Here is a 19,077-nt window from a genome sequence, read left to right as displayed (position 1 = left end):
CCAAACCCGGAAGTACTCTATAAATATTAACTATTATTTAAAAGGTGTACACAAAGAAATATCAGGGATTGTTGGAAATCTGAAGTGGCTTGGCCCACTTCCCCCAGGTAGAAGGAAGATTTCATGGAAATGTATGGCCTGACCTAAGTCTTGAATGAAGGGAGGACTGGGGTGGGGGAGAAGTGTATTCTAAGCATGGGGAACAGCATGAGTGAAGGCAGGGAAAACAGAGAGGGCAGGATCAGAACTAGGGAGGAGGAAAGTACACTTTGGCTGGAACACAGAGGGGGATAGTGGGAGGTTAGCATGGAACGGTACATGGGATCGAGAAAGGGCTTGAATGACAGGGGTCGAGACTTTCGACTTCATCCAGTAGGTTATGATGAGCTACTAACGGGTTTTTAAATAGAGAAGGGACATGGCCAGACATGAGCCTTGGGGAGAGAATTTCAGCAGCTGTGTGGTGGATGGATCGGAGAGGAGAGAGACTAGAAGCAGGGAGACTTAATTTGCTGTTGCAATAGTCCTGGGGAGAGGTGATGAGGGTCTGAAACTAGGTGAGAGGAGTGGGAGTGGAGAGAAGACCATGTTTCCGAGGTAGAATCGACCGGATTTGTCAACTGCCTGGATGCTGGAGGGGGTGGCGAGAAGAGGAAGAAGTCAGGGAGTCTCTGGGGTGGGGAGAGTGAGTGGTGGTGCCACTGAGAGAAATAGGGAATTCAGGCAGGGGAGCTGGTCGGGGTGGGGTGCGGTGGGCTGGGGCGCAGCCATGGTGAGGTCTCTTTTGGTCACTTCACGATTGAGATGCTGACGTCAAGCATCTTGCTGCCGATGTCCATTGAGGAGGGGGGGAGTAAGCTCTGGAGGTCACTCTGGCTGGTGTAGATTTGGGAAGCATCTCTGGAGGGGTAACAGTTGAAGCTGCAGTCCTGAATAAGATCTCCAAGCACCTGTGCCTAGTCCTGGGCCAGAAACCGTGGCAGCTAGAGGAGAGGCGAACCGAAGGTACAGTCCTTGCTTTGCAGAAGCTGGGGGAGGAGGGGGGGGGGAGGGGGCAGGACTAACACACCTGAAATAGAGAAAATGAGCTGGGATGCACTGAACTGCTAGTCTCTGTGGTGGCCGGCCGGCAGGGATAGCACTGGAGTACTCAGAACTGGCTTCCTAGGGGCCGGGGAGCCTGACAGGGACTTGGAGCCCAGGCAGAATCCCCTCCTCCCAATCCCCATCCCCCAGGCTGTTGCTGTCTTCACCAGTTCCCAGGAGAGAGGTCGATCCATGTCTTTTGGGGGAGGTTGGGGGGGTAGGTCCCCAGGCTTTCCCAGGGTGACATTTCAGTCCTGAATCCAGAACAGCTGCCAATGGTTGGGGGGCTCTGGGCCAGGGCATCTTGTCTCCCTGTTTGCCAGCCCTCTCTGGGCAAGCTTATATAATGTAAGGGGGTGTTGGGGGGCGCCGGGCTTTTAGCACAGTCCCTGGCCAGCACAGATCTTTCCTCCACTGGAGTCTGGGGGCAAATCCTGACTGACTGTGCCAGCTGGCTTCCAGTGGGCCCACTGTGCAGGCCTTACCAGCTCTTACAGAATCCCAATTTCTCTACTTGTGTCTTGTGTTGGCCCAGAGTGCCTGCAGCTTGGGGGAGGGGAGTGCTCTGTTTCCCCTGGGTTGGGGGGAGATGGAGGCATCAGGCAAAAGGGACCAGGGCTTTCTCCAGAGAAAGGACAGTGGGAGGCAGCAGGAGAGGAGAGAAGAACGGAGAGAAGAGAGAGGAGCAGGAAGAGAAAAGAGGAGGAGGAAGAGAGAAAGGAGAGGAGGAGGAGGAGGAAAAGAAAGGAAGAGTAAAGGAAGAGAAGAGAAGGGAGAGAAGGAGGAAGAGAGAAGGGAGAGGAGAAGGAGGAAGAGAGAAGGGAAGGGTAAAGGAAGAGAAGAAAAGGGATAGGAGAAGGAAGGAGAAAGGAGACAAGGAGGAAGAGAGAAGGGAGAGGAGGAGGAGAGAGACAGAAAGGAGACATAAAAGAGGAGAAGAGAAGGGAGACAGGGAGGAAGAGAGAATGGAGAGAAGGAAAAGAAAGGAGGGAGAGGAGGAAAAGAGAAGAGGAAGAGGGAGATAGAAAGAGAAGGAAGAAGAAGAGAAGGAGGAAGAAAGAATGGAGGGGTAAAGGAAGAGAAGAGAAGAAAGAAGAAAAAGAAAAGAGGGAGAGAAGGGGGAAAGGAGAGGGGGGATACGTGTGATGGGAGGAAGAAGATAGGAAAAGGGGAGGGGAAGAGAAGGGGAAAAGGAATAGCAGCAGCTAAGGTGGCCAGGGTCCCCTTAGGAAGGAGGCCTATCTCGGCAGGGGTCTTCATTATTTCTCTGGGTCAGGCCCCTAGGCCAATGCTGCTCTCAACAAACATTTGTTCAATGGAAACATTTTCTCTCTTTTCCCTTCTCTTCCTTCCCCTCTTCCTATGTTTTGCAGAATTCCCCCATTTTTCTTTCTCTTGATCCCTACCCCTGCCCTGCCTCCCTCCTTCCCTCTTGCTTCGTCTCTGCTTGGCTGGCTCTCTCACTTTTATCTCTTATGATATGGCGAAGAGCAATGGACTGGGATTCAGGAGACCTGGCTCTGCTAAGTCTGGCAGCTGGGTGACTTTGGGCAATTAACTTCCTCTTTCTGTCAAATCAGACCAGATGCTCTCTCCGGACCCTCCTAGCTCTGCCACTCTATGATTCTTTCCTCCTCCTCCTCCTCCTCCTTCTTCTCATCTTTCCTCTTTTGTCTCCTCCTGCCTCCCCTTGGTGGTCCTCAGGACTAACAGGCTGGACCCAGGGGAAGGTGAATTCACAGGCTTCTTTCTTCTTCCTCTCTTCTACCCAGGTCTCCCCAGCCAGCTGAGTCCCACCCAGCATGCTGCCCTGATCCCAGGGCAAATTCTCAGACAGCTAGGAGTTTGCCGGTGTGATTCTCTCAGCCCAGAAGATCTCAAGGCCCCAGAGGTCCCCTTCTCACTGGCCTTGGGAGGAGACAGCATGGCCACTGCTGTACAGAGCAGTGAACTGGTATTTGAGTTTGCCAACGGCGGGATGGAAGAAATCCAGCAGGTACATGGATGCAACTCTTGGAGCATCAGAGATAGCACCCCCACCAAACACCCTATTGTCTTTGGGAGTACCCCACCTTGGGTTAGCCAAACCTTGGGACAGAGCACCTTCCTGGGTCTCCCCTTCTCTGGGGGGGGCAGTGCCGGGCTGCGAGGAATCAGGAAGGACTCCCTGGAGGAGGTGTGTGCATTGGGGGAGGGGATGCCTTCAGCTGGTCCTTCCTTCCACAGCTGGACGATCCCTCCGTGTTTCCAGCGGTGATTGTAGAGCAGCTGCCCTGCCCAGAACTGCTGCACCTCTACTCTGGACTGGACCGCGATGAAGTTCCCAATGGCATCATGGTGGACCGGGACCTGGGGGTGGCCGAAGGGCAGATCCTGGAGGGAGGCCTTGTGGTGTCAGGTCCATCCTCATTGGGGCTGGGACTGGGGGTGGGCTGGGGGGACTGGGTGTGAAGGAAAGCTTTAGGGGGACTTTGGGAGGCAGAGCAGGGCGCTGGCTGCTCCAGCTGGCTTCTCTCTGCCTCCAAGTTGGGCAGAAGGTGAGCTGTTGGAGAAGGGATGGACAGATGGACTATTAGGAAATGAGTTAAGGCAAGGAAGCCTTCCTGGAGGAGGCTGGTGACCCTGCTTTAAGCTAGGCCCCCAAACCTGGAAGGACCAGGCCTGGGCCCAACCGTCTACCAAAGGCAAGGAGAAGAGGAGGGACCAAATCCAGGCCTATTCCTCCCTCCCTCCCTTTCCCCACCCCCAGCCCATTCTGTGAGACAAACAATGAGGACTCATCACTTCCAACAAGGGGTACAGCCCCAAAGCTCTGTGGGTTAATGAGGTATGGAAATGAATGGCAGGCTGGCCCACCAAGAAACTGCAGACGGGCTGACTTCATTAGGAAGGGAAGTTAGGGAACATTCAAGTAACCAAGAGACACACCTGAGGGGGAGGGGTGGCCAGTCCTGTGCTCATCCTCGTGGGGGATACAAAAGTATCATGAGATGGTCCAGGCCCTCAGGAAGCTTACAGTCTAACTGAGGAGACAAGACTCATGAAACAGAACATTGGATTGGTTGGCTTAGTGTGGTGAAAAGAGTGCTGGATTGGGCACCAGAGGACCAGGGTTTGAGGCTTAACTCTGCTACTGCTGTGGAACCACATCGCATCCCTGGGCCTCAGTTTCCTCATTTGTAGAATAAGACCCCTTTCAGCTCTGACATCTTGTGATCCAGTAGGAGAGTGAAGATGGGGCTGGTCAGGCTGAGCTTCAAAAAGGGGAGGAGAGGGAAAGGATAGGAACCGGTATAGAAATGGGAATGCGCATTGGGCATGTGGAATCTTTGAACAGAGCTGGGGGGGGGCAGCTAGGTGGTGCAGTGGATAAAACACTGGCCCTGGAGGACCTGAGTTCAAATCTGGCCTCAGACGCTTGACACCTACTAGCTGTGTGACCCTGGGCAAGTCACTTAACCCTCATTTGCCTCACCAAAAAAAAAAAAGTTATTGAACTGAGCTGGGAGGGGTGAGGAGGTAAACTTGAAAAGGTAGGACCTTGGAATGATCAAAGGAGGAAACTGAGGCCTGGGGATAATTTACCCATTCTGGGGAGCAGCGGAGATAGGATTTGAACCCAGGACCTCTGCTTCCCAATGCAGCACTCTCCCCACTATTCCACTTGGATGATGGTCACAGTTTCCCTCAAACCATCCCTCAGGGCTCTGTCAGAGACCCAGGGGGTTGAACCCAATGATGTTTGGCCATAGAGCTTCCCGTAGCTCCCCTCCCCTTGTTCCTCAGTGCCCAGGGTTCCTGTCTCAGCCTCCTCCTCTGGCTGGGCCCACGTCCCCGCTCTGTGGCCCATGTGGACTTATCTTATCTCCTCCCCCTTCTCTTACACCAGATGACAACAACCAGACGGTGATGGCCACCGAAGTCCTGCTTGATGTGGAGGCTCCCAACAACATACTGGATGAAAGTCGCATGTGTGAGTTGGAATCTTCCTCTCCCTAGAAAACTCCAAACAGCAGAGAGGCAGCAGGGGGCCAGAGAGTGAAGGAGTGCAAGACTGGGGAGGACCTGGGTTCAAATCTCACTTTGGCTACTTCCCAGCCACATGACCTTGGGCGAGTCTCTTCCCCTCTTAGCCTCGGTGTCCCTTCTGTAAATAGAGGATAATAGATTTTCTAATCTCTCCTCTGGCTGGCTGGGCTGGAGAGGATGCATAGCTATTGCTTGGTAAGATAGGAGCCCAGTAGGTACAGTGAGCAGGGTCACAGGCAGCCATTAGGGGACACAGATTGTGACCCTGTTGGAATTCTTACCTTGGAGATTCAGAAAGATTCCACACTGGGAATCTAGATTCAAATCTGGCCTCAGCCACTTGACACTTACTAGCTGTGTGATCCTGGGCAAGTCACTTAACCCTCATTGCCCCACAAAAAAACAAACAACCAAATTAGGGCCTCTCTAGTCCAGGCAGGCAGTAAGCATTTATTAAGTGCTTACTGGGTGCCAGCCATAGTGCTAAACTGGAGATCCAAAGGAAAGCAACACACCTCTGCCTCAAAGAGGTCCCAGGCCAAGGCGGGAGACAATTTGCAACCAACCATGTCCATACAGAATCTTTGTAGTATACAGAGAAGGGAATCTTCCAAGGAAAGAATTTATGGGGAATTGGGGAATGGTGGGATAGGAGAGATCAATTGCTTCATGTTATAAAGAGGCGAAAGGGACCCAGAGAGGGCAAGAGATGTGCCTGAAGTCACACAGCTAATATGTAGCAGAGATGAGATTTGAACTCAGGTCCTCTTATACTTTTATAGCGAGGTGACGCTGCAGTGGATAGAGAGCTGGACCTGGAGTCAGGAAGACTCATCTTCCTGAGTTCAAATCTGGCCTGACAGCTATGTGACCCTGGTCAAGTCACTTCCTTCTGTTTGCCTTAGTTTCCTTATCTGTAAAATGAGCTGGAGAAAGAAATGACAAACTGCTCCAGTATCTTTGCCAAGAAAACCCCAAATGGGGTCACAAAGACTCAGAGGTTACTGAACAACAACTTCTTATACCCAGTGCCAGTCTCTCTGCATTGGACTGAATTGTCTCCCTTGCCTTGGCCTAGGGGCTGCTTGAGAGACTCCAAGGGTCACCTTTGTACATGGTTGTGTGTCCAGGCCTTGAGATGACTGGATGCCACCATCCTTGGGGGAAGGGGTCCTCTCTCTGTCCTGGCCCCCAACTCAGGCTACCTGGGCCTTTCTTCCTGCAGTCAGTGGCTCCGGGCTGTTCACTGAGCAGGACTCTTCCGGGGCCTTCACCAACTGTGTGCTTTCTGCCTCCTCGGGGGCAGACATCCCGACTGGCGGGAATGTGACTGTTGAGGGGTTCTCCGTGCCAGAGGACAGTCCCATGGACAAAGACCTCGGGAGGCCTCTGCCAATGAGGTCAAAGAAGAAAGGTAAGTACTTCTGTTTTTGTAGGGAGCAAGACCAGCTTTGCTCATCGGTGGCTGTCTACTCGGTATCCAGCAAGGGGCCCAGATAGTTCCCTCTTGGCCTGCCACAGTGCCTGAAATGTCACCATCAGCACCACATTTTGGCTTTCTTAAGATGCTGAATGTTAGCTGGAAGGCGAGTCCTCAGGACAGCCCAAGGACTATGCAGGTGCCCTTGAAATAAAAAGAACCAGAGAAAGGCCTCTAACATTTAAAAATTGTTTCCCAGCTTTGAAATTCCCTCACTCCATCCTTACCTCTCACCTCTCCTTCCCTCACCCCACCAGAGCTAGTCAATTGCCAAGTCCCATCAATCCTACCTCCAAAACATCTCCTTCATGGGCCTTTTTTCCCCACTTCCACAGTTGCTGCTCTAGTTGAGGCCCTCATCACTTCCCCCTGGGACCTTCGCAGTATCCTCCTGATTGGCAGAGCCTCCCTGCCTCCAGCCCCCCCACCTCCAGTTCATCCTCCACACAGCTGCCCAAAATGAGATTCACAGGGTCGGGCCACAGGAAATGTCAGTGGCTCCCTCTTAGCTCCAGGAACAATTACAAACTTCTCGTCATTTAAAGCCCTGAAAAATCTGGCTTCAGCGTACCCCTCATGTAAAAATATGTCCTGGCTAAAATGGCCACCTTGCCATTGCCTGGAGTGCCCTCACTCCTCTTCTCCATTCAGGAATCCCCATCTCCCTTCAAGTCTCAGTCCTGGTCCTCCTCCCTTCTTAGGCCAAACTGTGAGATTTAAAATTGGGTATTAGATCATAAATCTCCCTTACTTAACCTTTCCCTTAATTTATCTCCCAGACTAGTAAATGGAAGAAGCTTTCAGTTTTCTAGATAGACCTTTTATTGTTATGGTAGTCACAAGGTGATGTTGATTAGAAGGATAGGAAAGTAGAAACACAATGCAAATCGTCTAAAGTCTAAGATTAGTCTATATTCCTTATAAAAAACTCACCAAAACTGAAGGCCACCTTTTGAGCAATACTTAGGTCCAAGGCTCAGCTCTGGTCCTCCTCCTTTCCTAGGCTCAAGGCCTTCCTATCCTGGAAATCACTTTGTATTCCCTCATTTTTATATATATATTCTAACTGCCTCTAAGGATGAGTGGTTTCTGAGGGCAGACATTGTTTTGTTTTCAAAGTCTTTCTTTTCCTGGCCCCTACCTCAGTGCCTGACCAATAATAGGTGAGTAATGATGCTTAATGAATTTCTTTGTGATCACTGTCCCAAGTAAGTCCCTTAATCTCTCTGGGCCTCAGTTTCTGCCTGTGTAAAGTAGAAGTAATACCTGACCCACCTATCTCCCAGGGGTCTTGTGAGTAATATACTTTGGAATTGATCAAGTAGTGAAGCAATCAGGCAATCAGGTAGGTAGATGACTGGGCCGGTAGGGGGGCAGACCTGAGCTTGAGCTCCGGGAGTGGAGTCAAAAGACCAGGGTTCAATTGCAGACTCTCTCTGGACTAAGAACTCACCTATCTGCCTTCCCCGGGCCTCAGTGTCCTCCTCATTAAGAGGAAGGGCGTGACCTACATGACCTCTGAGGTCCTTTTCAGTTTCACAGCCTGTGGTTCCTTATTCTCTCTATGGGCCTCCAGTTCTGGGCAAGAAGAACCAGGGCAGTGGAAGGAGTATGGAATGTGTCAGCTGGCAGGTGCTTAGAGATCATTTTTTTTTCTTTTTTTCTTTTTTGCCGGACAATGAGAGTTAAGTAACTTGCCCAGGGTCACACAGCTAGTAGGTATCAAGTGTCTGAGGCCAGATTTGAACTCAGGTCCTCCTGAATCCAGGGCTGGTGCTTTATCCACTGCGCCACCTAGCTGCTCCTGAGATCGTTTCTAAAGGCAGAGTCTAAGGAGTCCTAAGGAGTTGGATCCTGGCTCTGACAAGGACCTGCATATGTAAATGCAGCTACCCTCTACATCCAGGGCTCTTAACCTGGAGTCCAGCCCCACCAGTGGGTCAGTGGATAGATTTCAGGGGGTGCACAAATTTGGACGGCAAAAAACTGACGTCTTGATTTTCACTAATCTCTTTGTACAAGGTAGCATTTCTTCCAATGATTTGCAGACCTGCTTCTGAGAAGGAGGACATAGGCTTTACCAAACTTCCATAAGGGGCCAGGACACCCAAAAACTTTGGAGGGTTCCCAGATCCAGAGCCCTAACCCTATGTCACCAGCTACCTATTGCAGGGATTCCCATCCTTTTGTGGTCCTCGGACCCCTTGGCTTTCAATTAAACCTTTCTCTATCCCCTATTTCATATGAAAGGAAAGAAGTTCTTGAATTTACCATGCATATGAACATAAGAAAAAATAGAGATGGGCTTTATTTATTTATTTTTGGGGAGGCAATCGGGGTTAAGTGACTTGCCCAGGGTCACACAGCTAGCATGTATCTGAGTCTGGATTTGAACTCAGGTCCTCCTGACTCCAGGGCCAGTGCTCTATCCACTGCAGTGCCACCTAGCTGCCCCAGATTGAAATTTTAATAAGCTACTGTATTCACCAGGTCTTCCCCATACCATCTGACAAACTTCTACCCCCTGAATGTTCCACAGAGATCTTAAATTCAGCATGTCCAAAGCAGAACTCCATCTCTTTCCCCCCAAACCCTCCCCTCTTCTGAATGTTTCTCTTCCTAAGGCATCACTATTGTTCCAGTCACTCAGGTTCAAAACGTCTGAGTCATCGGCAATACTTCAATACTTTCTCTCACCCCCTCATATCCAATTAGTTGCCAAGCGTTGTCAATTCTGCCTCCACAGCGGGAACCCCTCCTTCCTCCCCCTGCCCCAGCCCAGGCCTCATCACCTCTCCTCTTCACTATTGTAGAGACTCCTAATTGGTCCTTCTCCCTCCCTCCCTCTCTCCCTCTCTCCCTCCCGCGCTCTCACGCTGGCTTGCTCTCTGGCTCCCTCCCTCCCTGGCTCCCTCCCTCCCTGGCTCCCTCCCTGGCTTGCTAGCTAGCTAGCTCCCTCCCTCCCTCCCTCCTCCACTCACTTCTCTCTCTAATCCATCTAACGCACAGCTGCCAGATTGATATTCCTAAAGTACAGGTCTCACTGTGTCACGCCTCAGCTCAAGAAACTCTTGTGATTTTTGTTGCCTTTAGGAAAAGGTACAAACCCTCTGTTAACACTTTGAAAACCTTTACCAGTGTTACTCCAGCCTGCCTTTCTAAGTTTCCTGCAAGCTTCACTCTCTCTCTCTCTCTCTCTCTCTCTCTCTCTCTCTCTCTCTCTCTCTCTCTCACTCTCTCTCTCTCTCTCTCTCTCTCTCTCTCTCTCACTCTCACTCTCTCTCTCTCTCTCTCTCTCTCTCTCTCTCTCTCTCTCTCTCTCTCTCACACACACACACACACACACACACACACACACACACACACACAGAGGCTTGATGTTCCAGACAAACTGGCCATTCCCCATCATTTCATCTCTCATCTCAATGCCTTGCATAGGCTCCCCCCCCCCTGCACCTAGAATATACTTGTTTCTCCCCTCTGTTTCAGAGAACCCCCAGCTTTCTTTAAAGCTCACCTCTCTCCTCCAGCCCTAATTCTTCATTCCCCCAGTTGTTAATGTACTACCTGTGGAAATTACTTTGTTTCTATCTGTTTTTTATTCAATTTTCTATGTAATTGTCCCTCCACCTCCTTCTGAGCCGCACCCCCCCCCATGTAAACTCCCTGAGTTTTACTGGTACTGGTTTTGTTTGTTTGCTTTTTAAAAAAAAATATTTTTGCGGGGCAATGAGAGTTAAGTGACTTGCCCAGGGTCACACAGCTAGTGTCAAGTGTCTGAGGTCAGATTTGAACTCAGGTCCTCCTGAATCCATAGCTGGTGCTTTATCCACTGCACCACCCAGCTGCCCTTATTTGCTTTTTTAAAAATCCCCAGTGTCCCTATGGAGGCTGCCATGTAGTAGGCACATAAATATTTACTGAAATGAATTGAATTGAATTGACTGTGAGCAGATCCCTTCCTTTTTCGGAGCCTCAGTTTCTTCCTCTGTCAGATGGGGATAATCATGCTTCTACAACCTCCCTCTTAGGGTTTAAACCTTCGAGTGGTAGAGAAAGGAGAATCACTCTGATCTAGTCCAACTGCCTCATTTTACTCAGGGATAAACTGAGTTCCCAGAGCAATTGTCTCACAGTGGACTAACATCACAGTTAAAGAAGGTGCAGGGGCAGCCAGGTGGTGCAGTGGATAGAGCACCGGCCCTGGATTCAGGAGTACCTGAGTTCAAATCCGGCCTCAGACACTTGACACTTACTAGCTGTGTGACCCTGGGCAAGTCACTTAACCCTCATTGCCCTGCAAAATTAATTAATTAAAAAAAAAAGAAGATGGTGCAGTAGTCCCAGGGGCCTCAGACTTCCATTTCATGTTACAAATTGCAACAAAAGCCATTGGACAGGGGCTTCTTGGGATGAATCTGCCCAACCTAAGAGGGCTCCCCAACTTCTTCTATGTCTGTCATGCCAGAATTAAGGAATTTTTGAGAGGTAACCCAAGCAATGGGTTGGTGGTAGAACTGGGACCAAAAGAAAGCTGGGCACCAGGACTCTCGGATCAACCCTTCTTTGCTTTCCTTTTCCTTTCTTCTTTTCTTTCTCCTCCTTCCCCTGCACCCCTCTCTCTCTCTCACTCTCTCTCTCTCTTCCCTCCCTCCATTTCTTTCTCCTCCTCTTCCTTTTCCCTTCCCTCCTTTTTTCTTCTCTTTCCCTCCCCCATTTTCTCATTGTTTTTCCTCTGTCCCCTTCCCTCCCTTTGCCTTCTCCCTTCCTTTCTTCCTTCCTTCTCCTCTTCCTCTTCCTTCTTTATATATAATATATACATTATATATATACATATATATATATATATATACACACACACATATATATATATATTGGTGAAGCAATTGGGGTTAAATGACTTGACCAGGGTCACACAGCTAGTAAGTGTCAAGTGTCTGAGGCAGGATTTGAACTCAGGTCCTTCTGACTCCAGGGCCAGTGCTTTATCCACTGCTCCACGTAGCTGCCCCATATATTTTCATATCACTGTTATTTCCCCAATGATTCCCCCAAGCCCTCAATACAATCCTTCCTTATAACAAATAAGCACAGTCAAACAAAAATCATCATCACACTGGCCATGGCTGATAATGTATGCCCCATTCCATACCTTTTATTCACCCCTGTCTGCTGAGAGGTAAGCAGCTTCACCATTGGGCTTCTGAAAGCCCCATTGGTCACTGCATTGACCAGAGTTATGAAGCCTGTCTGTATTATTTTTCTCCTGGTTCTGCTTGCTTTGCTCTGCATCAGTTCATACAAGTCTCCCTAAATTCTCTGACTTATACATATTTGTTATTGCTTATGGCCTAGCTCTCTGTCTGGACTACAGCAGGGAGGCTACTCTCCTACATCAGCCCTTGCTGTCTGCAAGGGGGTAGGGGGGAGATGGGAGGGAGAGAGAGAGAGAGAGAGAGAGAGAGAGAGAGAGAGAGGCACTCAGTGGGCCACATGCTGTTGACGTGTTTACAAACCAGCACAGAGAGTGGCCAATGTGTAAGGAGTTTATGGAACCCCCTAAAAGCTGACCTTTTCATGCCTACCTTTTGGATCCCCAGATTGGATTTGGGACATCATGGAACAAGGAGTGAGCAGGAGAAGCTGTAATGTGTGCCTCGGTGGATTGGCCCAATCAGGGCTCATCTGCTGTCATTTTGAGACCCTGGTCTCAGGCTCAGGGGCACTGAGGCACTGTACTCATCCTGCTTTCCCCATCCATCTTCCCCTTTACAGTCCAGAAGGCAAAAGCACCCCGTTGTCCCTCACCAGTCAGTGAGCCCAACTTTCCCATCCGGAAGAAGTCCAAGGATGGCAAAGGTACATTCTGCTCTCTGTATTGTTCACCTTCTGGCACTGGGAGGCTGAGGTAGGGGGAGGATGGAGACATGGCCCCAGTTCTTGGAGAGGCCCTGCTTTGATGAAGGGGGAAGCACTGTGCCTGCCCTCAGAGAGCCTCCAGTCTGATGGGGGAACAGATGCACTTTTCCGTGTCTGCTAATGCTGCTTCTTGCAGGGAATACCATCTACCTTTGGGAGTTCCTGCTGGCTCTCCTGCAGGACAAGAACACCTGTCCCAAGTACATCAAGTGGACCCAGCGTGAGAAGGGCATCTTCAAGCTTGTGGACTCCAAGGCTGTGTCAAAGCTGTGGGGGAAGCAGAAAAACAAGCCAGACATGAACTATGAGACCATGGGACGAGCACTGAGGTAAAGCCATTGGGGGCCACATCCCACCATCACTGAGTGTTTCTCCCTCATGCCCTACCACAGTCTCTCCTCTCCTGCTTTGGGCCTCTTGTTCAACCCTCCGGGCACGTGGGAGGCCAATGCCCTTCTCCTGAGACACCTTCTAGGACTGAGGCTGCCCTCACCTCTGGGCGGGGAAGCTCCTTCCAGCTCCAGTGAGTTTTCTGATTATTGCCTGACCCTAGCCCCTTCTCCCCATCCCCTGCTCAGGCCCTTGGGAATTCCCTAGGTGAGGGAGAGCTTCTACCTTCCCTAAAGGAGATAATCCAGGGAAAGTGCTTTGTCAATTTCTTTTTTCTTTTCTTTTTCTTTTTTTTGCGGGGCAAAGAGGGTTAAGTGACTTGCCCAGGATCACACAGACAGTAAGTGTCAAGTGTCTGGGGTCAAATTTGAACTCAGGTCCTCCTGACTCCAGGGCCAGTACTTTATCCACTGCGCCACCTAGCTGCCCCAGCTTTGTCAACTTCAAAGCAATGTGAGACAGCTGTTATTCATTTGACCAGGTTGGTGAGTTCTTTAAGAAAGTTAGAGCGAGAAGACCTCCTCTACCAATACAGATTGGCATCTGCTCAACAACTCAGAGCCTTAGGGCAAGACTTCTTCCCTTTGGGGGCCAGTCAGGCCGGTAAAGCCCATAGACCCCTTCTCAAAATCAGGTTTCGAAATGCACAAATTAAAATACATAGAATTACAAAGGAAACCAAAGGTTAGCGAAAAGAAAGATGAATTGGGTTTTTTCCAACCCAAGATCACACAGACCCTTTGAAATCTCTCCACTGACCCCTTGGCAGGCTATAGGGACCCCAGGTAGGAATCAGACAGAGTTGCCTGAGACGCTCCTGAGAGATGAAGGCACTTGCCCAGAGTCACATATCCAGGACTTATCAGAAGACCGGAGTTGTAGATGAAAACATGTGGTCCAGGGGGTAGCCAGGTGGTGCAGTGGATAAAGCACCTGTGCTGGATTCAGGAGGCCCTGAGTTCAAATCCAGCCTCAGACACTTGACACTTACTGGCTGTGTGACCCTGGGCAAGTCACTTGCCCCGCAAAAATAAAACAGTTTATCTCTGCTGAGAAGGAGGAAGAGGAGTGATGGGGATGGTGATGACGGTGATGACAATGAAGATTATTATGTTGAAGAATATATTTGGGGGCAGCTAGGTGGCTCAGTGGATAGAGCACCGGCCCTGGATTCAGGAGTACCTGAGTTCAAATCCGGCCTCAGACACTTGACACTTACTAGCTGTGTGACCCTGGGCAAGTCACTTAACCCCAATTGCCTCACTAAAAAAAAAAAAAAAAAAAAAAAAAAAAAAAAAAAAAAAAAGAATATATTTGGGAAATCTCTTTGCCATATCAGTTTCCAAAGACCTTGGAATTAGGGTTCTGACTATGATTATTTCCAAGGTCTTTGGAAGCTGAGCCAGTAAAGGGATTTCTTGACCACTGGCAGGGAAGCTCAGGCATCTGAGGTTTGGGGCTCAGTTTCTCTCTCCTTGCCTGCCAACTGTGCCCTGTTACCCCCAGGTATTATTATCAGAGGGGCATCCTCTCCAAGGTGGAAGGGCAGAGGCTGGTGTACCAGTTCAAGGAGATGCCCAAAGACCTGGTGATAATTGAAGATGAAGAGGGTGATGAAGCCAGTGCCGAACTCCAACAGACCCCACCTCCACGCCGAGCTGCTTCTAAGGCTGTAGCCCGGCCTTCCACCCAGCAGAAGAAGGATCCTCCTAGGGAGGCTCTGCAACAAGGCCCACAGGCAGCACTCAGCCTGCAAGCAATGGCCAAGGAGAGCTCAGCTGCTGCTGTAACAGCCCCTCCTGGTGAGGCTCGGGGGACCCTGGCTCACACAGTCAGGTAAGATGCTTGGTGCTCCCCGCTGCAGGAAGGAAAGTGACTCAGATCTCCTTGCTGAGAGCTTTTACAACTGTGATCTCATTTGCTTGTGGAAACAGCCTGGTGATGTCAGGGAGGCAGGTGTTAGCGTCCACAAACTGAGACACAGAGAGAGAGTGTGACTTGTCCAAGGTCACACAGTTAATTGATAGGGCAGCTGGGATTGGGGCCAAAGTATTGTTCTACAGCCTGCCACTTCAAGAACAAGGGCAGGCCCAGGACCCTGGGCTCTCCGAGATGAGAAACCCTCCCCTGACCTAGACCTCTGGCCCAAAGGCCAGGCCACTGCCATTTTCCCTCACCCTGGGCAAACCCCAGCACATGAGGTTTGCTCTGAGGGTTTCTCTGAGGGGGTTAGGCCTCCTTGACCTTTGGCCAGAGAAGGGTCACTGTCTTTGGATCTTGGGTACCTGGGCCTTCCACCTCAGGATGCTCTCATTTTCCCTGGCCAGACTATGATGCCTCATTGCTTTGGTGGATTTTAACTCTGTCCCTAGAGAGCTGCCCAGAGCTTTGAGAAATGAGGTGAGGGGCAGCTAGGTGGCACAGTGGATAGAGCACCGGCCCTGGAGTCAGGAGTACCTGAGTTCAAATCTGGCCTCAGACACTTGACACTTACTAGCTGTGTGACCCTGGGCAAGTCACTTAACCCCAATTGCCTCACTGAAAAAAGAAAAAGAAGAAGGAGAAGGAGAAGGAGAAGGAGAAGGAGAAGGAGAAGGAGAGATGAGGTGACTGGCTCTGCTTCACAAAGCCTGTGTGTATCAGGAGAATGACTTGAACCCAGATCTTTCAGGCTCTGAGATCCATGTGCTCTACATGGTACACATAGCTTCTCTAACTTGGATAATTTTGTTCAACAAACATCCATTAAGCACCTGCTGTGTACAGAACCCAGTGCTAGGCACTGAGGGTAGTACAAAGTTTGGATAGGCCCTAGTTCCTGTCCTCAAGTAGGTGATACTCTAGTAGGTGGTTAAGACCCATACACAGAGAACTATAGTGAAAATGATTAATATAATATAGTATTAAAAAATAAAAAATAATATAGTATAGTATAATATAGTTTAATGTAATACAGTATAGTACAGTGTAATATAATGTAATATAAGCATGAGAAGGGCAGAACAAAGAAGAGGCAGTGCAGTAAGTAGAAAGACTCCTGGTGCTGGAGTCAGAGGACCTGTATTCAAATCCCATCTACCTATATAACCTTGAATAAGTCATTTCCCTTTTCTGGGCCTCAGTTTCCCCATCCATACAATGAGAGAGTTGGACGGGACGACTTCTAGCGTCTCTTCTAGCTTTCTATATGTGATAATGTAATGCCTTCCAATCCTTGATTAATGACCCTATGGGGCAGCTAGGTGGCGCAGTGGATAGAGCACCAGCCCTGGAGTCAAGAGTACCTGAGTTCAAATCCGGCCTCAGAGACTTAACACTTACTAGCTGTGTGACCCTGGGCAAGTCACTTAACCCCCATTGCCTGGCAAAAAAAACAAACACAAAAACGACCCTATGAAAATGGTACAGAGAGAACGGAATCACCTTCCTGAAGAAGGTACATCGGAGTTACTTACACTTTAAAAGAAGGTAGTAAAAAAAAAATTAAATAAACAAAATAAACAAACAAAAAAAGAAGGTAGTAATTGGATGGGTGGAGAGAGGGAGGGAGGGAGGACATTCTAGGCGGAGGGGATGTGTTAAGCAAACGCTTGGAGGTCGTAAAGGAAGTAGTATGTTTTGCCTCACCTGGCCTGTTTTCTTTCTCCTCAGTACACCTTTGGTTCCTAACCACGGTGGAGTGTCTGCAGCGGGAGCCAGCTCAGGCCTGGGAGCTCTGACCCTTCAGACCATCCCACTGGCCACAGTGCTGGCCAGTGGCTCCTCGGCCACCTCGGCCACCTCACCCCAAATTGTCCTCCAGGGGGTCCCTTCAGCCTCGGCCTTCAAGGACATTGTCACCCTGCAGGCTGCCTTCCCTCTGGGCTCCAGCTTCCCAGAGGGCTCGGCCGCAGCAGGGCGTCCGTTTGTCCTCAGCAGCCTCTCATCAGCAGCCCTTGGGCCTGCATCCAGGCCCCCGGGGACCCTGGTTGCTGCTATCATTAGGACTCCAGGAGTGAAGGAGGCACTTCCCGGGTCTCCTTCCTACCTGCAGGGTGTCGTGCCTGATGAGGCCCTGAGGCAGCCTCAGCAGCTTCAGCTGCAGGGGCTCCTGGGCAACTCCCAGCCCCATGAAGCCCCAGGGATCCCGGTGCTGCCCCAGCCCCCCGCCAGCTGCCCCTCTGTGGGCCTGACCCCCGTGGCTGAACTGGAACTCGCCACCAGCCCAGGGGCCCTGCTGGTAGCTGAGCCCAATCTGACCCAATCGGGAGTGGTGCTGGCTGGGGGCCTGGGCCCTTTCCAGGAGCCCAGGACTGGAGCTGAAGGAGGTAGGGGAGAAGGGGAACTCTAAAGAGAGGAATCTCTGGCCCTCTTTGGAGATGGACTCCTCGCTGGAGCTCCACATACCAGTCAAGTGCCAGGGCCATCTCTAGGTGAATCTCTTATGGCTGCCATCTTGAATGGAACCTTCCTCTCCCCCTCTCCTTGGTGCTTGCTTTAGCGAGCCTGGGGGAGCCTGGCAGAGAAGGCAAGGGCACCACCAAGCATGGGGTGGGGGGAGCTCTCCACCATCAGCCTTATCGTTTATGCCCAAGCCCCCCTGGGACCCTCTGTGTTAAAGAACCTGGCCTCTAACCTTGCTGCATCTGGGAGAGGCCCGTCCAGTTGTGCCAACCAGGGCCTGCCTAGAAGCAGCAAGGAGCAGTGGAAAAGGCCTGGATTTCGAGCCACATTCCGTGGGTTTGGATCTCAGCTCTGCCACTCCCCAACTCTGTGATCTTGGGCAAGTCCCTTCACCTTACTGAGCCTCAGTTTCCTTATCTGTAAAATGAGGGGTTGGACTAGATAATTAATCTCTTAAGGCCCTCTCCAACAAATGCCAGCAAGAAGTCAAGGAAACCTGTCACCAGCCCTTTGCCATTTTTGACCATAATTAGTTGGGCATCCCTGGAGCCAAGCCCTGGGCTTCAGGGGCATCCAGAGATATGCACCTTCAGAGAAAAATGACCCCGAGCTGGTGGGTGGAGAGGTGGCTCCGTATCCTGGAGGAGGTCGGTGCCCACAAAAGCCCCCACTTAGGCTGGGCAGTGCTAATTTCTGGGTGCTGTTTCCATTGCCCTAACTAGACTGTGAGCTCCTTGGGGGGGGGGAGGGAAGGGGGGGAGTGAAGGGCGTCCGGCCCGGCCCACCATAGGGCCAGTCACTAGGGAATTGAACTGGCTTGCCACTGAGTAACCTTCTTCATTGCCATTCCCTGCACTGAGGGATGCCCCCTGAGTAATATGGGTCCCCAGGGGCAGCTTGGGAGCTTTGTCCGTGTGTGCTTGTGTATCTGTGTGCCCGCCCACATGCATGCACTTAGGTGCTCAACTTTGTAGAAACCAGCATGGCTTAGGGGCAGAAGCCCTGGATTTGGGATTCGAATCCCGGCTCTACCACTTCCTCTGTGATCCTGGGCCAGTCACTGCCCTTTTCTGGGCCTCAGTAAAATGGGGAAAATAATACTTACACTACCTACCTCGCAGAGGTGTTGTAAGGAGAGCCCTCGGGAAGCTTCCGAAAGGGTTCTAGAAATGACAGTTAGGACACCTGGGTGAGGGGGGCTCCTCTGCAGGGCCCCAGGGGCCTCACGGGCCAGGAATGTCCCCAAGCATCTGAATTTCCCATTCTGGGTCCGTCATTCAGGAATTCCTTCCCAGCCTTTTGGGAAGCTACTTAGATCTTAAGCCAGGACGATTTTTCTGGCAATCATCGCTGTTCGTGGTCTCCCCTGTGGGAGAGGATAGCCTTGGACTTGACCAAAACCTGCCTGTGACAGGTTGAAGAAGGGTGGTCAGGACTCCGGCTCTCTGGGCCCAGGTCCCTTGAACAGCTCTGTGCTCGTTCCCCATAGCCCCTTCTTGATTGTATGTGTCCTTTGGGTCCCCCCGAAGAGTTTGCCTTTCCGGGTCAAAAAAGCGCCTCTTCTTGGCCCAGTCTCCCAGCAGCCATCCCCCTCCCACCACCACTTGTAAGTGCTCCTGGAGGAGGGATGGGAGGGGAGGAGGTGGGAGAAGGAAGGTAGGGAGTCCCACTGGAGCCGCCCCAGGACTGACTTCCTGGGGCTAAGGAACCTCTGAAGCGAAGCCAGTGGAATCATGGGATGTAGTCATTTTCCCATCTGCTTCCAGAGGAGGCAGGCCCTGCCCCGGGCT

General features: G+C 50.9%; 1 protein-coding gene across 2 annotated transcripts in view; it reads left to right on the top strand.

The window, feature by feature from the left end:
- ELF4 (E74 like ETS transcription factor 4) overlaps window positions 1-18,022 on the top strand; it is a 66,320-nt gene extending 48,298 nt beyond the window's left edge. For both annotated transcript variants that reach the window (XM_043973660.1, XM_043973659.1), the window contains exons 2-9: window positions 2,859-3,082; window positions 3,313-3,484; window positions 4,976-5,059; window positions 6,341-6,529; window positions 12,371-12,454; window positions 12,651-12,843; window positions 14,411-14,740; window positions 16,556-18,022. In XM_043973660.1, coding sequence (XP_043829595.1) covers window positions 3,011-3,082; window positions 3,313-3,484; window positions 4,976-5,059; window positions 6,341-6,529; window positions 12,371-12,454; window positions 12,651-12,843; window positions 14,411-14,740; window positions 16,556-17,234 — 1,803 coding nt within the window. In that variant the 5' untranslated portion in view covers window positions 2,859-3,010 and the 3' untranslated portion in view covers window positions 17,235-18,022. The remainder of the gene's footprint in view (window positions 1-2,858; window positions 3,083-3,312; window positions 3,485-4,975; window positions 5,060-6,340; window positions 6,530-12,370; window positions 12,455-12,650; window positions 12,844-14,410; window positions 14,741-16,555) is intronic.
- Window positions 18,023-19,077: the final 1,055 nt, after the last annotated feature.

The sequence above is a fragment of the Dromiciops gliroides genome, chromosome X (genome assembly GCF_019393635.1).
Source record: "Dromiciops gliroides isolate mDroGli1 chromosome X, mDroGli1.pri, whole genome shotgun sequence".
NCBI classification, from domain to species: domain Eukaryota; kingdom Metazoa; phylum Chordata; class Mammalia; order Microbiotheria; family Microbiotheriidae; genus Dromiciops; species Dromiciops gliroides.
The sequence above is the reverse complement of the archived record's forward strand: the minus strand, read 5'-3'. Positions and strand labels throughout refer to the sequence as shown.